This window comes from Phodopus roborovskii, unplaced genomic scaffold (assembly GCF_943737965.1).
Source record: "Phodopus roborovskii unplaced genomic scaffold, PHOROB, whole genome shotgun sequence".
Classification (NCBI taxonomy): Eukaryota; Metazoa; Chordata; class Mammalia; order Rodentia; family Cricetidae; genus Phodopus; species Phodopus roborovskii.
Genome location: NW_026126469.1, coordinates 21,496,208 through 21,514,730, shown reverse-complemented (window position 1 = coordinate 21,514,730; position 18,523 = coordinate 21,496,208). Strand labels below are relative to the sequence as shown.

The following is an 18,523-nucleotide window of genomic DNA, read 5'->3' as shown; positions in this document are numbered from 1 at the left end:
TGAACACTGTTTTGTGGTGGCAGCTGTTAACCCCGTGAGCCTCCTTACAGGGAGACCAGGTGAGCCGAGCAACTCAGTCCATAGTTCATGAAACATTAATGCACCAGTATTCACTGACAGAAGCAGAGGATATTCTTTATTAGTTAAGGAACAAAAGGATTTCAGAGCAGGGGGGAAAAATCTTAGTGATCATAGTTTTTAATGTTCTAACCAATACTCAAACTCATCACAAAGTATATGCTTCTCCTCACTGTCTCACTTCAGAACTTCTTTCTTCCTGCAGCCCTTTAAACTTCTCCCTAGGAGTCTGGGTAATAACTGCAAACTCAAGCCCACATTTCTGCATGCCTTTGCTCTCCCCATGTGGCCTTCAGTCCAAGCAAACCACAGACTGGGAGGAAAGGGCAGCATTCAAGCTGCATCCTTTCACTACTGCTGACCTGCCCTAACAGGGCCCCTGCCTCAGGAGACACCCAGTCTCTATCCAAGCCTCATTCATACCTTGGAGAGCAGCTCCTCTGCCGTGGGTTTTGTAGGCGAAGCCGCCCCTCCTTGAGCCTTCATCTCTTCCACATGTTTGTTCAAAGCAGTAAGCTTTGCTTTTGTATGAAGTTTTATCTTTTTAATTTTGCTGTCGGCAGCTTTCCGTTCCTCCTGCCATAGAGCAATGAAGACAATAAACAAGTGTTCACTGTTTACCTCGCACACCGCTTACTCGAGGCAAGCAGCATACTACAGAACTTAGGAACCCTTGGAGCAAATAACCTGTCTTTATCAAATGCTAAGCAAATGACTGAACAATACCTGCAGATCATCATCCTTCTGCTGGAGCTGGATGTCCTTCTGTCTAATGATGTCTTTTAACTCCACCACTAACTTCTCTGCATCAGCAAGGCGTTCTAGAATAGCCTGTTGTATGTTATTATCCAAGTCCATGCCAGATTCCTGGGATTTAGACATAAAACAGTAAAAATAATGCACAGGAAAAAGGCAATAATGACCCTCAGGAACTGCCACATCCTCACCTCATCCTCACCTCTCCTTTGAAACCGAGCCCTCTAACAACTAACTAACTACTAACTAATCAACTCCTCAGCAGTTATTCTTGCCATTACAACATAAGCAAGTATTTTATCTAACTTAAAGTATTTGTACTAACTTAAAGCATGTACAGCTGCATGCCAGAAGAGGGCACCAGATCTCATCATAAATGATTGTGAGCCACCTTGTGGTTGCTGGGAATTGAACTCAGGTCCTCTGGAAGAGCAGCCAGTGTTCTTAACCACTGAGCCATCTCTCAAAATAAAGGGAGGCAAGGATGATATACTATTAAGTGGAGTAACACAAAATTTAAAATTAGAAATGAGCTGAGGGCTAGAGATGTGGCTTAGCTGGTAGAGTGAATGCTTCACGTACACTAAGGCCTGACTTCGATTCCCAGCGCTGCATCAGCTGAGCATGGCAGCACACAACTATGATCCCAACTCCCAGAAGGCAAAGGCTGAAAGATCAGGAGTCTAAGGTCATCTCTGGCTAGCCACATAGCAAGGAGGTCAGCCTGGGACACATGAGACCTTGTTCCAAATAAATTAAAATAAATAAAAGAAAATTAAACAAACAAACAAAACCTCATTTGGCTTGCTGCTTGTCTTTCCTAAAACTACTGGACTGCTTTTGAATCATTAAGGATTGAAAAATATACAATGCAAACTACAAGAAAGGTAGGCAAATTTATAGAAGTAAATGTTTTAAAACAAAAATGGTGCTCCAGTCCCCCATTTACTCTTTATACTTTTCCCATGGAACAGGAGTTGTGTGCCCAAGCAGGAGGAAGGGGAGGAGTGGGAGGAGGAAGATGGTGACAATGACCTAAGACTGCATGGTCCTAAACAAGACCCATCTTTCCACACTCATCTAGACTTTGTTTCTGTCCCTACAGCTCTCAGGCTAGCAAACCTCAGCAGATGATCATTTATGGAGTTGAAATAGAATTCTTAAACTTTACTTCTACTTTGTACAAGGGAGGCTACCCATATCCCTCCAGCTTAAGGTATTCTAAGAACACAGAATGGAGGTCTCATCGGTTTGGATCTGTGTCGTTACTCACAGCTTCTAAGGGAGCTGTCAGGTTCTGGTCATAATTACTTCCTGATAATTCATGTAAAATAATATTTGCTAATCCTGATAATCGGCTCAGCATCTCTAGGGGTGAAACAGAAAAAGAAAATGCAACAATCAGTAAAAACAGATACAGGCTGCGAGAGCATGAATAAAGCAGACAGATGCCGCTAGACATATCTTCTATATGAATATCATCTATGTGAAATAAGGACACTGTGGTGCTACACACTGGGTGCAGTGTGTAGCCAGGCAGTGTGTATGGTGTAACCACACCCTGTTCTGCTCAGGTGCCATAATGTAAGCGCCATTACGTAAGCACCATTACTAGGACCATTTGAAAAATAAAATTTGAGAACCCAATCCTTAACTACAAGGATGTAATTGTCAGGAATGTCTTAAAGGCCCCCTTTTTTCATTGATAAACAAAACTCTTAAATTTTCCTTCTCCCAGATTTATCTTTTTCTGATTGTCAATTAAACCTCTAAGACTCAACAAAATTTCCTTTTTCATGTGTTCCCTGAATCCTATTCTTTCTTGCAGTGTTCCTAACAAACTATGTGATGTCAGGGAAAAGTCACTGTTCAAAGTGGAGCATACATATACATATGTAGATGACTGAAATCAGTGTCCTATGCTTGTTCTGCAAGAAATTAGAAAAAGGAAACATAAGCAGAAAAAGGGAAATAAAGCCTAGAGCAGATGAGTAAATAGAAAATTAAAAACCCATAAAACAAAGGCAGTTCTCAGAAAAGATCAATAAGGACAGTGAAGCATGAAATTTTTTTTTTCAACTGACATCAGCGATGAAAATACAACATCACCACTGCCCTGGCATACATTAGGAGAGGACAGAGAAAGGGGAAACTGAAATAACCTCTAGCTGTACAATCTACCCTGAGTATGAGTGGCACCAATCCATGGTTGGGTCTTAAGATGAATAAAAAGAAAGAAAAACTGATCATGTTTACTGAAAATGTGTTTTATACAGATTGAATTGCTGTGTCAAATTTCTTGGTTTCAGATTTTGAAATATTTTGGATTCTGTAATATTTGTACATATATAAAAAGCCATCTTGGGAAAAGGACCCAAGTTTAAACACACAAAAAAAAGTAATTTATAGTCCATATATATTTAACACACACAGGCTGAAGGCAATTTTGTATAGTACTTTTAATAATTTGTGCATGAAGTTTCACGGTATTGAATTTTCTACTGTTAGCATATGAATACTCACCAAGCTTTATTTTTGAGCCCCTCATGTTTCATACATTAAAATCAGAGATGCTGTGTGATATTAATAAGTGGCAAAAAGATGTATTATGACTCACATGACAGGACATATGTATTACATATGTGCTTTAGCAGTCAGAACGTCTCTTTGGGGAAAATTATTTACCTTGCTGATTTCTGGAGTGGGAAATGGAGAGAAGTAAGGAGATAGAATTGTGCTTTACATTATTATACCATTTGGTTTCAAATTTCCTTTGATCAAAAGCACATATAGCTTATTCTAAAATAGCTAAAATGAGATGAGTGCTACAGGGCTGGGGATGTACCTTAGTAGCACAATGGTTGCTAGGATGCATAAAGGCTCTGGGTTTGATCCCCTTCCCCAAGGTTCTGAGTTTCACTCCCCACCCTGAAAGGGCTTAGAGGGATCTTAGACTGCCCGGTCTGCTTTACAGGGTTGTTAATATCAGACAAGACAGTATGTAATAATCAGTGGTGAGATGTGTCTCATAAAAAAAATTTATTCCTACTAGGAAACCAAGAGATGTGAATGATATATTTTATAAAGAAGGGTAGTATCAACATCTCTTTAATCAAAATGGGCGAGGGCATCAGGGCAAGAGAAGTAAACTTTAAAATTCAATCAAAAAGTTAAAAAACAAAAACCTTCTAAAGATGATTATTTTTAGAAAGGGCTATATTACAGTAGAATGAAAAACCCACCCCCAAAAGATTGGGAATTCTCAAAAATGCTGACAATCATCTTGAGAAAATAAGGAAGCACCTTCTATTTGGTCTTCAAATTCTGTTGATTTGGGCCTGATTTTTTTTCATTTAATTCTCTTAATTTGTATTTTGTCTTTTTTTTTATAAACATTTGTGGCATATTTATAAAGGTATTTGCACACTATTTAAAGTAAACATAAGATATACTTAATAAACATAAAACAAAATAAACATACTTAGGAATAGGCTTAAAATGTTTTACCCATAGCATATGCAATTAAAACAGTTCAGGAACTACTAATGTAGTCAAATGTAATAACTAGATCTAAGGAGGAAGCATCAAACGGTCCTTCCAGGATCAAGGAAGTAAAAACGTGTAATGAATGAATACTACTTCAAGCCAGGGCCTCCTGGAGGCAAGGACTCTACCATTTGCGTATACTTTTAGCCCTGAAACTTTGGAGTTTTTTTTTTTTTTTTTTTTTTTTTTTTTTTTTTTGTCTCATTTGTTCTAACAGAACATTTCCAGTGCCTGACCCTTTATAGCCAATTCCAACAATTCAAAACTTGTGTTTCTAGAAAGGCCTCTACACTGTCATCTTTCACAGATCTGAAAAGTCGTCCTTTAACTGCTTGGGGAGCTTCCAACTACCTCTGAAAGTCAACGCGTTTATTATCCATGATTTCAAATCTCTATCCCACTCTCAGAAAGGTCCTCTTTCCACAGACCAACTGCAGCGCTTTAAATAAACCAAGCAAATATTTTCTCCAATCGCCTAGGGACTCACCCTCCTGTTCGCATTCCTGCGATGCTTTAGCAAAACACCCCCCCCCCCCAACACACACACACACACAGACAAACCCGGGGTTTTTTTCCTCCAGAACTCCCTTCGAGGTTCCCTTTCCTTGAACACCTCTCCCTCCTCATCTTCCCAGCCCATCAGCATCAGTAGGATCACGGTGAGCCTCCGACTGCGGAGACAGTGATGCCATTTGCCTAGTTTGAGGCCCGCCACCCCCGCGGGGCATAAAGTTTGTTCAGGGCCCGAGCTCAGGGCTGGGACAGGCTGGCTCCCCGCGTCCTCGGCTGCGTGCCCGGGCTGGCTTCTACAGGCCGCCGGGACACAGGGCCGTGCACGCAGGACTGGCCAGCTCGCCCGCCTGCGGGGCTCCTCCGAGGCCCTGCCGGCCCCTGGGTGTCTGTGCTCCAGGGCCGCCTAAGGCGACGGACACCGGGCGACCACCTAGGCCGGGCAGGTGGCGGCAGGGACCGGAGGGGCGGGGCGGTGGGCTGAGCCGCTGCCCGGTGTCCCTTGGCCAGCGGCCCGCGGTAGGGCCATTGCGGAGCTCCCCGCAGAGCCTGCCGACTCCACTCACCTGCAGGTGACGGCCACCGGCAAATCCGGCCGCCCCCCGCTCGACCTAAGCCACGTCAGCTCGGGAATCCCTAGCTCAGCGCCTCCACCGCCGCGCCCCTAAGACACAACCACTCGCCATGGGACGGAAGACGGGAATGAGACCAGGACCTATCGGAGCTGCGCACCGGGAGTTGCCTTAGCGACCAGGCACGCCTTGTTTGTAGCTAATCGCGTCACAATGGCAGACACCAATCAATGCCCTAAGACCTTTCACTTCCTCAAAGACCAGAGCCAATGGGTTCTAAGAAGGTGAAGCATGGCGGATGATTTTATGTTGGGGTATGACCCGGAAGGAGATCCTAGAGGGCCAGGCCATGCCAAGAGGGAGGGTATTCCCAAAGATCAGCTGTTTGCTGTGTAGTTTGGGAATTCCGGTTTACCCTAATTTCACACCTAGTGCTGTTCCCGCTAGCGACAATGGTCTAGGCTTCTCAGGAGATTTTTGAACTAGGAGCACCAGCCGCTGGGATTGGGATCTGTGTGAGAACCAACCCGGGATAAGCCTGAAACTTGGCTTACCGTGGCATTTTAACTTGTGATAAAAAATGAGAACCGGAGGCATGACTAGCCAAAGACCAACAGCACTTTAGTCTCGGACTACACCCTGACTTCACAGGGAGGGCATCGTTTGCTGATATCGCTCAGGATGTGTAAGAGACACTGAAGAGTTGGAAAGTGGCACTTCAACTGGCATCAGCAAACTGAGATTTAAGGGCTCTGGGATGGGTCAGTGAAAACACTCATCAAGTGCGCCTTCACCCTAACAGGCCTGCCAGCAGGAGTGGGAGGGGCGCGGCAGGGCAGAAACCCAGCTAACTCCTAATGATTTCAGACATACTTAATAAAAAATGTTAATATGAATTTATTGAGTCTCATTTTACACCAATCACTCAGCCCTCTGTATTTACAATCTCATCCTAATAATCACATAATCTTTTGAGGCCCAAATAGTAGCTCAATAAGGCATCTCGTAGTTGCTCATTTAAAATTGTACATCCTATATTTACTATATCTTTTCCCACCTAACATAACTCATTGTCTTTTTAATTTATTTAGTTATTTTTTATGTGCATTGGTGTTTTGCCTGCATGTATGTCTTTGTGAGGATCCCCTGGAAATGGAGTTACAGACAACTTGTGAGCTGCCACATGGGTGCTGGGGATTGAACCCAGGTGCTCTGGCAAAGCAACCAACCGGTGCTCTTATCCACTGAGCCACCTCTGCAGCCCTATCTCAGTTGTATCTTCAGGTCCCAGAATAGTATACAGGGGGTATTAATGTCCCCTGAAGCAATGTTATGTGTGATTATCTTTAATCTATGATATAATAAACTTCAAAGACTAATTTATTCAAGGTGTTTGGGGAGGGGCAGAGCCAGGATAAGTAAATTGTATCTCTTTGCATACTTACCTACATTTACCCTTAGATCTTTCCGTTTTAAGATAGCTCCTTACAGAAGAAGTTAGAAAATTACCTAGTAGGTATGGCCCCACTTTCTCTTGGGTGGGTCTAGACTGCTCATTCACAGAAAAATGCAGTAAACACAAAGGAAATAAAATCTGGAAATGTGGAGAGGTTTGAGCTGAACTGAGCTCTCTAAAGCTCCTTCAAACGTCAGTGAAGGACTAGAAATGGTTTGAAACTAAGTGCAACTGCAGCACATTGGCTCTGAGAGTGTGGCTGAGATAGCAAAATGTAATTTAGGAATTATTCAGGTGTGGTGGCACTTGACTTTAATCCCAGCAAGCCCTTAATCCCTTTGGGAGACAGAGGCAGGCAGATCTCTGAGTTTGAACCAGTTCAGTTTACAAATGGAATTCCAGGCCAGCCTGCTGAGTGAGTCGGTCTATAATTCTGTTGTGTCTCCAAAATCAAATAATTAGGAATCGATACCAAATGAGAGTGAAGAACAGTGTGGGTAGGTGCAGCATCATTTGTGGACTGCCTGAGATATTTGACAATAGTGAGAGGAACTGACAGACAAGGAATATGTTGCCTATACAAAATGCTATGTCATTTTATGCAAAGGTATTTGAATATTAATTCTGAAACCAAAGAAGTTTGCATCACTCAGGTGTCTCTTGGAGTGGGACGATTTTGGGTCTGTGAGATGGTTTCATAGGTAAAGCTTATGCCATATAAATTGATGATCCAAGTTTGACCTCTGGAATCTATATGAAGGTGAAAGGAACCAAAAAGTAGTCCTCTGAGCTCCACATGTGCTTTGGAAATCATATACACACATCATACACAATGTTAATTATTATTTTAAAAAATAATGACCATTTTCCCAATTAAAAGTATCGTGAGGAAAAATTGAGGGTAAAAAAAAGTCCTACCCAGCAGCACATGTAATATTTCAGAAAAAATGCCAGGGATGGAAAGGTTTAAAGTGCAGTGGTGGAGATGTATGTGGAGGAGAAATAATTAAGGCCAAAAAAGTCTAAGTTGAAAAGGGTATGGGGATGTAGATGTTAGGGAGGGGTAAGGACTAAAATGGAGTTTGAACAGAGGTACTTGCATGGGTGGATAATGCTATTCCCATATCCATGGGTTCTTCAGCCAATCCCAGTGCTAGGTATGGAATATCTCCCTATGAGTCAAGGAGGACTCAGAAACCCAGAAAATGCAAATGCAATTGCTCTTGGTTGTCCACCTGAACTAGATGGTAGGGCAGTATTATATAACATATGCACTTTCATTATAAGACAGAGAAATCAAGCTGGGGTTACCTGGAGGCTGGGTGGCTTTGGTAGTGCTAGAAAGTATGATTTGGGCTGTTGGGAGACAAAGTTATAATTGGTCTTAGCCTGCAGTGGACCCTGAATCCTACTATACTGGCCTGGCACATAAGATGTGCAAACTGGTGCAACAATGGCATGAATGATTTGGGGGTTACCAACCCATTTCTGGTTGGATATCAGGAAAACTCTACAAAAGGGAATCCATGTCTTGTACTGTAAAGCTGGTCAAGAGCCCTTATCTGGGGAGGTATAAATACTAGGAAGGAACTTCTATTGCTTTACCGAATGGACATGTTTCCACATTGCCTTGTATATATGTGTATATCCACTGATTTATGTTTCTTTTTGCCATGAGCCTTTAAGGTAAACGCAGAAATTCAGTCAAGGGGCTGAGAATAAGAGGCCACTAAGTACTTATATTTGAAAAGGATATTAGTATCACTGCCCATCACCACGGTTCAAAGAATATCACAGAAGAGGAAGTAGGAAGATTTTAAAAGCTGGAGATGGGGATAAATGCCTTGAAAAGCTGCCTTCTGGATATGACATGGATGTTGCACTCATGAGTTAACCAGCAGCTATGGGAACTTGCATATTGCTCAAGATGAAGCTTGTCAATATTCCAGCATGGATGGAAGAGCTCATAAGGCACACTCCTAACTAAATAGCTACTTGCAGTTAATGCCTGTTGGAGTAGGGAGTGAATCTTTTTTTAATGATGTCACAATTAGTAAATCACCCATGATTCAGTAAACAACTCCTCACCCATGCACATGCAGGCAACCCTAATTACACTCAGTGGTTTTGTTTTTTAAGGACATGAAAGTAGGAAGGGGCTACTGGAGAGTTTTCTAGAGGGGACTGGGAGGAGGATAAGAGAAGGAAGACACAAGTATAATCTATACTAGTGAATCATCATCTTATAGGTCAGAAAAAAGTGGCCAATTAAAGAATATTTCATTGAAAAACAGTGTGGGGTGGTTGGAGAGATACCTGAGTAGTTGAGAGCTCTTGCTCTTGGCAGAGCACCCAAGTCCAGTTCTCACAGCCCCCTGTCACTTGAGCTCTGGGAGAATTTAATACCCTCTTCTGTATGTTTTGCATACAGACTTCCACATGGTTACACAGATACACTCTCATACCCAAATAAAAATAAAAGTTAAAAAAAAAACAGTAATTGAACTTATTTTCCTATCATTTCTAAAAGGAAATACACAAACACAGCAGCTAAGCATGTTGGCACATGCCTGTAATCCCAGCACTGGGAGACAGAAGCAGGTAGATCCCTGAGTTTGAGGGAAGCTTTTTCTAGTGAATTCCAGGCTAGCTAGAGCTACATAGTGAGACCCAGTTGTAGGGCGGAAAAACCGAACTCCTTACACCCAGTATTTTTAAAATACATTATTTTGGGAGAGGGATGTGGAGAGACCACTCAGTGGTTAAGAGCACTGGCTGCTCTTCCAGAGGACCCAGGTTCAGTTGTCAGCACCCACATGGCAGTTCACAACAGTCTGTCATTCTAATTCCAGATAATCCAACATTCTCACACAGACATATATGCAGACAAAACACAGATGTACCTAAATATAATTTTTAAAATGCATTTTTACTGGCTCCCTACAGAATGGGAAAATATCTTCATCAACCCCACATCTGACAGAGGGCTGATCTCCAAAATATACAAAGAACTCAAGAAACTAGAAATCAAACTATCAAATAAACCAATTAAAAAATGGGATACAGATCTAAATAGAGAATTCTCAACAGAACAATCTCAAATGGCAGAAAAACTCTTAAGGAAATGCTCAGTATCCTTAGTCATCAATGCAAATCAAAACCACTCTGAGATTCCATCTTAAACCAATCAGAATGGCTAAGATAAAAAACACCAATGACAGCTTAGGCTGGAGAGGATGTGGAGAAAGGGGAACACATTGCTGGTGGGAATGCAAACTTATACAGCCACTGTGGAAATCGTTATGGTGATTTCTTAGAAAATTAGGGATCAACCTACCTCAAGACCCTGCAATACCACTTTTGGGAACATACCTAAAAGAGGCACACTAACACCACAAGAACATTTGCTCAACTATGTTCATTGCAACATTATTTGTAATAGTCAGGTCTTGGAAAGAGCCTAGATGCCCCTCAACTGAAGAATGGATAAAGAAAATATGGTATATTTACACAGTGGAGTACTACTCAGTGGTAAGAAACAATGACATCCTAAAATTCACAGGCAAATGGACAGAACTAGAAAAAAAAAAATCATCCTAAGAGAGGTAACCAACCCCAAACCAGAGACAAATATAGTATGTACTCACTTATAAGTGGATACCAGACATAAAGTAAAAGATAGCCAGCATACAATCTACAATCCCAGAGAAGCTGGAACCCTCTTCCAGATACAGATGGAAGCAGATGCAGAAGTCCACAACAAACCAATGGGCCAAGTTGCGAGAGTACAATGGAGTGTGAGTGAGGAGTGAAAATATGAACAAAGGAGTCAAGACCATGATGGGGAAACCCACAGAATCAGATGACCCAAGCTAGTGAGAAGTCACTAACTTAGATCTGACAAATGGAGAACCTGCAAATGGAGAACTAGACATTCTTAATATAGGTGACAATGGTGTGACTGGGACAATATATGAGGCCTCTGGTAGTGGGTCCAAGATCTAACACTAATGCACAAAATGACTTAGTGATGCCCATTCTATATGGAGGGATACCTTGCCCAGCCTAGACACAGGGGTGTGGGTATGGAGAGGTGCCTTGGTCCTGCCTTAACTAGATGATAGGACAAACTTAGTAGACTTACTAGGGGAGGCCTTACCCTCTCTGTGGAGCAGATGGGAGGTGGGGGAGTGGGGAGAATGGGAGGAGAGGAGGGAAGGGAAACTTGGATTGGAATGTAAAAACTAAATTAAGGAAAAAAAATGCATATTTACTATAAGAACCATTTCCCTCTATGTCTCTTCTACAGTTTTTCAGATAGTGAAATGTCCTGTACTTGACTACTTCTTTTTCTAAACTGTGTCGAGGTAAAAAATATAATGGTAGTAATAATAATAATGGAAATTCTGAATAACAAATGTGAAAAAATGAAATAATCCTGACAAGGTTTTCAGAAACACAATATTTATTTTAGAAAAACACAACCTTTAGTTAGAAACAAATGAAATTTCATATTCCATGTCAACAATAGCATTTCACAATGAGTTCTGTCCCACAATTAAAAGCCCACAAATCTGTGAATAGGACAAGGTACAGAAAAAGGGAAAAGAATTGGTAGCGAGGTAGGCAATGCTCTGCTTGTTGTGTCCAAGTGTTGCATGAAAAAAGATCCTCTGAAAAGCCTCCGGTAGCCCAGAGGCATAACCAGTTGGCTTTCATAGTTACCCTCTAGGGGGGTTTGGTTCCACCAATAAATAAAGTCCCTAATTCTATACTAAGCTCATCCTTTGGAACATCAATCTCATCACCTGGTTCTTCAAGCTTCTTCCACCAAGGTGCTTGTATATGCTTCAGGGTGGTGAGATGGGCCTGTTTGGCCTTGGCTGCCACAGGCCTAGATCGACTTAGGAAGTGCTCAGGTTCTTTTCCTTCTGCCTCCTTCAAACCTGGTGCCTCTGCAGCAAACAGAAAGTAAACATGTTAGCAGAAGTGTGCCAGGCAAGCATCAACCTGGAAACAGCAGAGCTGGGGCCCAGCTACAGTCAGACACAGGACAGGATTCTAACTCTGAATGTGTTGTCTCTGCTAACTGTAAAGGTAAGTATCTAGTCACAGATGTGGATGACAGCAACAATCTCAACTCCTTGGCAACTTCCAGGCTTAAAATAGAAGAATAAAAGAATAAATTTTGTTAGCTTAAAGATGGAAACTTTGGTAAAAGCATGTCATTAAAAGTTATAAAGTTCTATAAGCACATTGCATTGTAATTACTGCCCTTTTCTACTTCTAATATATGAAAAAATGAAAAAGAAGGCTTTAGGGACTACAGAACAGAATGTGGCTAGTAGAGTAAAACATCTTTGAAATTAGTAATTTTGCTTGAAATATTTTAATTGATAACAAGCACAAACAGAAACTACAAGAGTACATATAAGTGAAAACTGGGATGATGTAAATTTCTCTGAGGGCTGGCATAAAAGCTATTTGTGGCATTTTCAAGATTTTAAAAGACACATCTCTTGCATGGGGCATGCCTTTTCTGAAACATAGATGGAAGCAGAACATACTCATCAACTGTTCAATATTGGTGCTGATCTGAGCCATCAAAGCTTCTCTGTGTTGCTGGGCTCTTTCTTCTATGGCCCTTCCCATAAAATAGTGTTGAAGTCGTTCTTGTGCTTGGGCATGGAGCTCTCTGCTGGCCACATCTGACATCTGAGAGCCCTGAAAACATGACAGAAAACTTGTCATAAAGACAACATATGCTTTACCTAACCACATAGAAGGACTTCTACATTTTTAGAAATCTCATTTTATCTATAGAATCTTATAGCTCTTATATACCTTGTCCTCTACTGAAAGTATTAAACTGTCTTTAAATTAGTAGTTTAGTTAGGTGTAGCCATGCCTACAATCTCCATGCAGAAGCAGAGGCAACTTAATCATGAGTTCAAGGCCAACCTGGGCTATATGATGATACCTTGGTGGGAGATGTCATTATGTATATATGTTTCTCTTATTGGTTAATGAGTAAAGCACTGTTGGCAAATAGGAAAGATAGGCAGGACTAGGAGCAAGGAGGATTCTGGGAGATGAAGTAATAGGGGTCAAGAAGTAGGGGCTTGAGGGAAGAGGTTCGGACCCTCTTTCTGGTAAGACCACGTGGAAATACTTAGATTAATAGAAATGGGTTAATATTTAAGACAGAGCTAGCTAATAAGAAACACTAGTAACAGGCCACCAGCTTTATAACTAATACAGCATCTCTGTGTGTTATTTGGGGCTGACTTGGCTGTGGGACCAGAATGGCAGGAAAACTGCTCGTAACAAAATGGTGCCTACAACGCGGGTGCTAAGAACTTTCACTTAAAACTTGACAAAAGCTTAAAAAGGGTTTTTAGAAACAAAAGAATGAGACAAGCATTTTTCTCGGTTGGGATCTGTTTTGATAGAGACATAGAATGGTTCAGTTCCTTTAAGGGAGGTTTCCTGACTTGGCATAAGCAGCAAATGCTAGTAACAACTTAATGTTGTGTATGAGAGCTGGCAATCGCAGTGACCACATCTCCAAGCTAGCAGCATGCTGCTTGATGGCAGAACAGACCAAGGCAGTGAGTACAGTTCTCAGTGCTGGTGGTAAATGTACCTCCATCATCTTGGATAGACTGCAGCTAAAATGGCTTCCAATGGAAAGTTGTTTAGCAGATAATAGAGTTGTGGCCAGAAAAAGATAAAGATTTACAGTAAAGACAGATTCAGATTAAGAAAAAAACCTTTAAAGGTTTACAGTGTGTTTTAAAATATATATAGGCTTGGGAGAGAAAAATAAACATGATAAAGTGGTTTAAAAAAATAGAAACAAAGAGAGTAGCTGGGTGTGGTGGCACATGCCTTTATTTCCAGCACTCAGGAGGCAGAGGCGAGCAGATCTCTGTGATTTCAAGGGCAGCCAAAGTTGCTCAGAGAAAACCCTGTCTCAATAAATGAAAAAATAGAAGTAGACTAATAAAAAAGCCACATGAAGATGGGAAAGCACACAAAGAGTCTGGATACTGTATGGTATTGTGGTGTATTTGAATTGCTCAATTGCTAAGGAAGGAACAACAATTGCTACAACACACTCGATTATCAATGCTGCTGAATTAATCTAATTTATATAGTTTAAAAATCCCTTGACTTCAAATTTAAGTCTAAGAACAGGTTTTCACAGAAAATGAAAAGCTATGGGTTCTTTCCAGACTAACATGACTTGATCAAGCAAGACCCCCTGAAGCAGTGTCCCAGGTGATCCAACATTCAAAATAGCTGGGACAAGGCAGTCTTGAAGACCAATACAGGCAGGATTTCTGCATCTTCTTAGGATTCCCCAAGACAGCGCCCCCTACCAGCAGGAAGCAATTTGGAAAGAACAATGCCCAAATTCCCAAATATTGTATATAAATGTTTGTTTTCATTTAAATGGGGTTGGCTATAAATGGTTAATGACAACAAACAATGTCTTTTTAAAGGTAAAAAGGGGATTATGATATAGAAATTAATACTTTGTTTTGGAATGGATTTTCATTCATTGATATAAACTTAAGGTCAATTTTGTGATATGTATACTTCTCTTATTTAGGTATTGTGTTTATATAGTTCATTTTAAAATGTAATGTACAATTTAGTACAGATTTTAGATAGTTACCTATATTAGTCAGAACTTATAATTAAGTTAGTTAGGTTTTATAGATATAGAGAGATATATTTCAAATGGACAGGCATTCTTCAAATCTTTCAAAAATCTACAGAATATGGCATTTAAAATGGTTTAGAGTTTTTCTTAACGGTAAGGAATAACTGCTCCTGGCAACACCACTTTCTTCAGAAAGGAAGATGGACACTGAAGAAACTCAATATGGAGTTTACTTCCAATATGGCAAGACTAGCCATTTGGGCAAGATACTGCTCTTGTGTGGACTGTTTGACTTTATTCTGTATAAACTGGACATGCAAGACCCACAGAAAAGTGATTGCTGAAACAAGATGGACATTGCTGTAGGTTTCCTGCTTCATGGAAGAGTCTACCACACATTCTACAGGACACAGAGAAAAGTGACTGACAAACTGTCAATACAGGTAGACAGTTTAAAGTTTCCTGCTTTGAAGATGGGACATTACAGATGAACTTTGGGTGACTGGACAGGCAGCGAGTTGTCTGTCATTTCTAGAGTTTATATATTATCTTTCTGTGGTCTTTGATGGAGCTAAAGACAGATAGTTATGGTTATAGTTTTCCTTCTTAAAGATAAGTTACATATAAGACTTTAGACTCACAAAGACAGGATAGATTTTCTTTAAATCTTGCTAAATGTTAATGGAGTAAATATTGTTAACCATAGTTCTTATTTGATAATTGTTTTGTTGTATGTAATATTACTACGTTAAAGTTAAAACCCTTCTTTTTATTTTAGACAGAAAAGAGGAGATGATGTCATTCTATATATATATTTCTCTTATTGGTTAATGAATAAAGCATGTTTGGCAAATAGGAAAACAAGATAGGCGGGACTAGGAGACAAGGAGGTTTCTACGAGATGTAGTAATAGGGGTCAAGATGCAGGGGCTTGGGGTCCATTCTGAGTTCCTGTGGGCAAGATCCTTGACGACCCCCAAATCCGGGCCTCTGCCAAAGAAAGAGGCCTCAGCTGGAGAGTTCCAGTTTCCAGTGAGATCCAACTATCCTGCAAAACCTTCTCAAGTTCCAGCTCAGCCCTTGTCCTCTTCCGCCAGCTATTGGCCAGAGGTGAGTCTGGGCCCAATCGGGGCTGCCTGTCCCCTACAACCACTTTCCCCCTTCCCCCCGCCCGAACTCCCTGGGTTGGCCCCTGATCCTGCTGCTCCTGTCTCCAGTCCCCATCAAGAGCACCCTTGGAGCTCAGATACACCCCCACCCATCCCCACTGCCAGCCAACCCCCCCTACCCTGAGCCCTACCCTACCTACGGTCCTGCCACTCTGGTTGAGCACTGGGACACAGGGTGGAGCCAATAGTCCACCCTACTTCAGAGACTTCACTCTGAACAAAGTAGACATGACTGACTATCCACGCAGGACCACCCACCTGTAATTTCCACCTGCTTGGTCTCAGACCCCACCTCCAGTCCTCTGCTGGAGTCCTGGGCCCCTCCCAGAGATCCGCCTATCTCTGCGGGACCACTGTGAGTACCTGCTGGCATCTTCTACTGGATCCTCATCCTTGACGCCTTCCCTGGATCACTGTCTGCAGAGAAACCTCCTAGAGAGCTTGGACCACACAGAGCTACAGACATTGAATCTCAGACCCACATAAGCCCATCCGGGAAGTACCATAGAGAGAGGGGGAGACCCCACCAAAACCTATTGGAAGAAGCTATGGGAAAACGGCAATACAAGAGAACACCTAACAACAGAAAGACAAGCATGACACCACCAGAATCTAGGGAATCTACCCCAACTAGAATGGAACACAACAACAAAGCAGAGGAAGCAGAAGGGTACTACTTAAAAATTACCATCATAAAAATGATAGAGGCCCTCAAAGACGATGTGAGAAAATCCCTTAAAGAAATGGAGGAAAAAGCAAACAAAAAAGTGGAAGAAATGAATAAATTCCTTAAGGAAAGTACAGAAAGCCAAGAAAAAACAATTAAGCAGGTGAAGGAAACAGATCAAGACTTGAAAACTGAAATAGAGAAAATAAAGGCAACACAAACTGAAGGAATGCTGGAAATAGAAAAGCTGGGCAAAAAAATCGGCAACTATGGACACAAGCATAACCAACAGAATTCAAGAGATGGAAGAGAGAATCTCAGGCGCAGAAGATAATAGAAGAAATAGATTCATCGACCAAAGAAAATCATATCCAACAAATCCTTAACACAAAACATCCAAGAAATGTGGGACACCATGAAAAGGCTAAACCTAAGAATAATAGGCATAGAGGAAGATGAGGAAGCCCAGCTCAAAGGTGCCGAAAACATATTCAACAAAATCATCGAGGAAAACTTTCCAAATCTGAAGAAGGACATGCCCATGAAAGTACAAGAAGCATACCCAACACCAAATAGACTGGACCAAAGAAAAAAGGCCCCTCGACATATAATAATCAAAACACCTAGCATACAGAATAAAGAAAGAATATTAAGGGCAGCAAAGGAAAAAGGACAGGTAACATATAAAGGCAGACCTATCAAAATTACACCTGACTTCTCCATGGAAACCCTCAAGGCCAGAAGGTCCTGGATAGATGTTCTAAAAGTATTAAGAGAACACGGATGCCAGCCTAGGCTACTATATCCAGCAAAACTCTCAATCACTATAGATGGAGAGAACAAGATATTTAATGACAAAACCAGATTTTCCCAATACGTACCTACAAATCCAGCACTACAGAAAGTATTGGAAGGAAAACTCCAACCCAAGGAAGGTAACTACGTCCACAAAAATGTAGGCAACAGATAATCTAACTATACCAGAAACCAAGGGTGAAGCAGAACTAATATATTCACAATACCACTACAAACCTAACAACAACAAACCTAAATCAAACAAGCATCAACAATCAATGGTCCTTACTCATCCTCAACATTAATGATCTTAACTCACCTTTAAAAAGACACAGGCTAACATAATGGATACGAAGAAAGATTCCATCCTTCTGCTGCATACAAGAAACACATCTAAGCTTCAAAGATAGACATTACCTCAGGGTAAAGTGTTGGGAAAAGATTTTCCAATCAAATGGAACCAAGAAGCAAGCAGGCGTAGCTATCCTAATATCTAACAAGTTAGACTTTAAACCAAAATTAGTGAAAAGAGATGAAGACGGTCATTTCATATTCATCGCAGGATAAATCCATCAACACAAAGTCTCAGTTCTGAACATCTATGCCCCTAATACAAAGTCACCCACATTCGTAAAAGAAACACTTCTAAAACTCAAAGCTCATATAAAACCTCACACACTTATAGTGGGAGACTTCAATACATCACTCTCAACACTAGACAGGACCACCAATCAGAAACTCAACAAAGAAACAACAGAACTAACAGAGGTTTTGTCTCAACTGGGTTTAACAGACATCTATAGAACATTCCATCCAAAGACAAAAGAATATACCTTCTTCTCTGCTCCACATGGAACCTTCTCTAAAATCGACCACATACTAGGTGACATAACAAACCTCAACAGATACAAGAAAATAAGAATAGTCCCCTGTATCTTATCAGATCACCATGCTTTAAAATTGGAATTCAACAACAACACAAATAGCAGAAAACCTGCAAACTCATGGAATCTGAACAATGTGCAATTGCACCACTCCTGGGTCAAAGAAGAAATGAAGAAAGAAATAAAGGACTTTCTAATATGAGGATACAACATACCAGAACTTATGGGACACCTTGAAAGCAGGGCTACGAGGGAAGTTCATTGCACTAAGTGCCCATATGAAGAAAACAGGATAGTCACATAAGAGAATTAACAGCGGACTGAAAGCCTTAGAACAGAGAGAAGCGAATTCACCCCGTAGGAGTAGACGTCAGGAAATAATCAACTTGAGGGCTGAAATCAACAAAATAGAAACCAG

The 18,523-nt window shown here is 41.2% G+C and overlaps 2 protein-coding genes across 17 annotated transcripts in view; both read right to left on the bottom strand.

Moving 5' to 3' along the window:
* Golgb1 (golgin B1) overlaps nt 1–5,665 on the bottom strand; it is a 43,357-nt gene extending 37,692 nt beyond the window's left edge. For 8 of the 16 annotated variants that reach the window (XM_051191431.1, XM_051191433.1, XM_051191432.1 and 5 more), the window contains exons 1-3: nt 5,457–5,664; nt 805–945; nt 502–654 (exon numbers count right to left, since the gene is read on the bottom strand). In XM_051191431.1, coding sequence (XP_051047388.1) covers nt 502–654; nt 805–936 — 285 coding nt within the window. In that variant the 5' untranslated portion in view covers nt 937–945; nt 5,457–5,664. Of the gene's footprint in view, nt 1–501; nt 655–804; nt 946–5,456 lie in introns of all 16 variants that reach the window. The other 8 variants (XM_051191427.1, XM_051191428.1, XM_051191429.1 and 5 more) reach the window with 2 other exon arrangements.
* A 5,694-nt stretch (nt 5,666–11,359) lies between these two features.
* Iqcb1 (IQ motif containing B1) overlaps nt 11,360–18,523 on the bottom strand; it is a 56,515-nt gene continuing 49,351 nt past the window's right edge. Inside the window, exons 12-13 of the mRNA XM_051191426.1 lie at nt 12,486–12,642; nt 11,360–11,873 (exon numbers count right to left, since the gene is read on the bottom strand). Coding sequence (XP_051047383.1) covers nt 11,647–11,873; nt 12,486–12,642 — 384 coding nt within the window. The 3' untranslated portion in view covers nt 11,360–11,646. The remainder of the gene's footprint in view (nt 11,874–12,485; nt 12,643–18,523) is intronic.